General features: G+C 29.0%; 1 protein-coding gene across 1 annotated transcript; it reads right to left on the bottom strand.

Moving 5' to 3' along the window:
* Window positions 1–760: 760 nt before the first annotated feature.
* LOC101491996 (zinc transporter 8-like) lies at window positions 761–3,411 on the bottom strand. Its single transcript, XM_004502032.4, has 3 exons — window positions 2,657–3,411; window positions 2,168–2,317; window positions 761–1,241 (listed from the first exon to the last, which is right to left on the bottom strand). Exons 1-3 carry the CDS (start codon window positions 3,260–3,262, stop codon window positions 936–938), a joined length of 1,062 nt encoding a protein of 353 aa, XP_004502089.1. The 5' UTR covers window positions 3,263–3,411; the 3' UTR covers window positions 761–935.
* Window positions 3,412–3,863: the final 452 nt, after the last annotated feature.

Below are 3,863 nucleotides of genomic sequence, written 5' to 3'. Positions count from 1 at the left end.
ACATAATTTGAAAAGGGTGTTACTTTGGTAAATATTTTATTTTCAATGTTACATAGAAAGAAAAAAAAACAAGCCAACAATAAGGAAAGTCTCACTATTCTCGTTGTAAGTCAACAAAGAATGAAAGTTGATCTTATTTGAATTTGTTGAAAAAATCAAGAATAACTCTCTCAATAATATGAAATATTTTCTCTTCACTTATAGAGATAAATGATCAAATAAAAAATAAAATTATAAAAATTAATAATAATTGATACAAAATTAAATATAAGACAAACACAATTTTTAACATGAAATTTTTTTACTATAATAATTAATAACTTTTACAGTAGTAATTAATGAACTCTTTTTAATAACAATATAAATATCAATCAACAATAACAAATTGAGTGATAAAATTAAATTATCAAAATTGTACAAACACTGTCGAAAGTGAATTTCTTGTTATCCATCATGTTACTGCAACCGTGCCTTTTCCTATCTTCCTTCCTTGAGCACTGTTCCTTTTTGTTTTATATTAAGGATTTCAAAATCCTTTTTTTCTTCTATTTATTCTTCACATGGTCCAAACCGGTGGGTTCCACGAATAAGCCCACCCAATAGAATTTACAGGAAGTTTCCGTGAATGCAATATCAAAACTCTAATATTCTTGGAACACTAGATAGAATCTATAAAACCAATTACTTCTCATTCTTAATGTAAACAAAATATCACACATAGTTGTTTATTTATTATAATTAAATAAAAACCACATCCAAATAACACAAATCAAACTCATTTGAAAATATGCACTCATAATTTTCCAAAATTGATAAACATGTACTAGCAAACAATTGGCTTTTCGTTATAGGCATATTTGGGAATCACAATATCAACGACATTAAAAAATAATTTGTAATGAAATGAAAAACTAAACTAAAAAATATACAAACACCTAAGCCCATTTGGCTATTAGTGACATACAACCAGCTCCTAGTAGAAGAGATACATTGCATCCTAATGTAAGTCTACCACTTTTTTGCATCCTTGGATTCATAAAATCAGCTGCAAGAAGATCAACAAGTGCCATATATATTAATATTCCAGATGAAGCTGCATTGAAGATTCCTTCAACAATAAGGGCAGTTGGACTATTCTCATCATAAACACTGCTGATTCCTAAACCAATTCCAATCCCTACTGGAGTAGTCAAAGCAAAAAACAATCCCATTATTGTAATTGATACACTCTTGAAATTTGCCTGCAAAATATTCACTTCCAATAAGTCAACAAACAATTCAATTAAGGTTCACAAAATTTTTAATTTTGGCTAAAAGTGTGAACACTTTTCATCATTGTCAAACAACACCTAATTAATTTATGGAAAAGCTTGACATTGTTGGTTAATTGGGAATTTATTTGAAGGTGGTTGTTGAATATCTCATATATCAAAAACATTTTTATAGTTTATGTCTAGGTACTGTTTTTACGTTATCTATAATTTCAATTAGAAAATTTAAAGTTTCATGTGGAAGATGTTGATATGTGAAATAAGAGTAAAGAAATGCATACTAACAAGTGGTGCATGCATAACACAAAAGTTAAGAGAATACAAAAAGACATAGTTCCAAATCATGATATGACATGACATCATTGAGTAAACAACTATGGACTTTGACTTTTGAACATATATAAGAACAAACAAGGGCACCAAACAAATGGATTGGCCATAAAACACTTTCAACAATAATACATATATCTCAAGTTTTCATATCTCCATTCAAAACACTGTATTTTTTTTTTATCATATCATCAACATATTACATCTGTTATATCGTTATCTTTTATCTTTTTTTCTCTCAAAGTATATACATTTTTTAGAGTGTACATCGAATATTTTTCAAACACTTTAAAGAAAAATTAATAAGATATGAAATGAAAAATCAAACATATAAGTCAAGAAGTATATTATTGTATCTTATCTTTATGGGACCAATTTTGATGCCAAGTTCATTTATCTTAAAGTATCTTATCATCATAAATACTTAATGTTTGAAAAATTCAACATGTTTCACGCCATGTCACCAACTAAGTCAAACAGATGGTCAAAAAAAGCTTGATACAAATTAAATAATTTTTCTATAGTTAAATATTGATATATATTATATTATATATACCCTACAATACCTGAGTTATACAACTTCCAAGTCCCATGCCTTCAAAAAATTGATGAAAAGTTAATGCAGCTACTAGTGGCCTTATGGTTTTAGGACTTTCTGAAGCACCCAAAGAAATTCCTATTATTATAGAGTGAACAATGATCCCCAACTCCAACACCTATAATGAAATAAAATCAATCCATTAATCACAATTAATGCAAAGTAAAAATTCAAGATTTATATCAATATTCAATAACATGTATTATTATTTTGCATGTGATCATATAATTAAAAAATAAGAATATATAATTAGATGAATAGTAAATATTTCTATTTTATACATATTATTACAAACATCTAAACATCTAATCATGTATGTCATACACAAACTAAACGACTAAACTCAAATGATTTATGAACTTCACGTTAAAACGAAATATCCAGAGAACCGAAACTATTATATTATACACAAATATTTATACGAGACCGATATTAACTATTATTATATTATTATTACCTGTGATATGACCCTATGGCGAAGAAGTTCTGAGGAGTTATCGAAAGGAACATGGCCATGTGCATGACCATGTGATACATGAGTATGAAGATCTATGTGTCCATCCACTTCAGGGTTTGTCTCACAATCAACTTGTGTGGTGGGTGTTTTCTTAGAATGGTGTTTTTGAAAATAAGCAGTTGCATAAGTATCAACCATAAGAGTCCCCATAGCAGTGCACATAGCTACAAAACCAGTGAAAGGGAAATCACCCCAAGGATGTTCCTTTAAACAAGGAGAAGTAAGATTCTCAAAAGCATCAGGAAGAACATGAATGAAACCAGTGGACAATATAACACCAGCAGCAAATGCTTTTATTATAAAAAATATATCTTTTTCGGGACTTAATGCAGGTATCACTTTTCCAAGAAGTGGAATACAAACACCAATTGTACTTGCAACTAGTATTGATACTAAAGCTGCAATTTTGTAACGTAGTGCTTTGGATTTGTTCCTATCTTCATCTTCTTCATCACATGTGCATTCTGCAACTACTAGAGTTGGGATTGCAATGAGGATCAAGATAGAAAACACTAAATATAGTTTCATATTTTTTGTGAATCCCATTGAAAATATGGTTAGAAACTGAGAGAATGTGGGAGAGAGAGTGGGTGAATAGTGAACAAGTGTAACGATATATTTATATTGGATGGATAGGTACCATGAATTTTAGGTCTGGAAAATAAAGATTGAGTTTTTAAGGTGTAACGACGGAAACGTAAACAATCGAATCTATTTGTGTTCATATGACTTGTTGCTTATTTTATTAGACAAATAATGTTGTAAAAGTGTCGACATAATACTCGATTTATTGGTTTTTTAAGTGTTCAATATGGAAAGTCAACTAGCTGAGAGGGGAAAATTATAGTCATTGTGTCGAAACTTTAGGCTAAGTATGCTGAATGACGATATTTCTTGTTATAAAAAAATATGACGATATTTCTTATTTTTTAAAAAAGTACAGCTCAACTAATTGAAATAAAAGGTATAGCTTAAAGTCATGGTCAATGCTTTCTGTTTCACTACTTTTCGGCGTTTTTGGGAAAATAAAGCGCTGTACTACTAATACTATGAATCTTTGGTATATCTTATGTAAGTGGTTAAATGTAGACTTTTGCTTCAAAATTTACGACATTCTTTATATTTTTTGGAAAAACTATTTTTTTTT

The sequence above is a fragment of the Cicer arietinum genome, chromosome 5, assembly GCF_000331145.2.
Source record: "Cicer arietinum cultivar CDC Frontier isolate Library 1 chromosome 5, Cicar.CDCFrontier_v2.0, whole genome shotgun sequence".
Lineage (NCBI taxonomy): Eukaryota > Viridiplantae > Streptophyta > Magnoliopsida > Fabales > Fabaceae > Cicer > Cicer arietinum.
The sequence above is the reverse complement of the archived record's forward strand: the minus strand, read 5'-3'. Positions and strand labels throughout refer to the sequence as shown.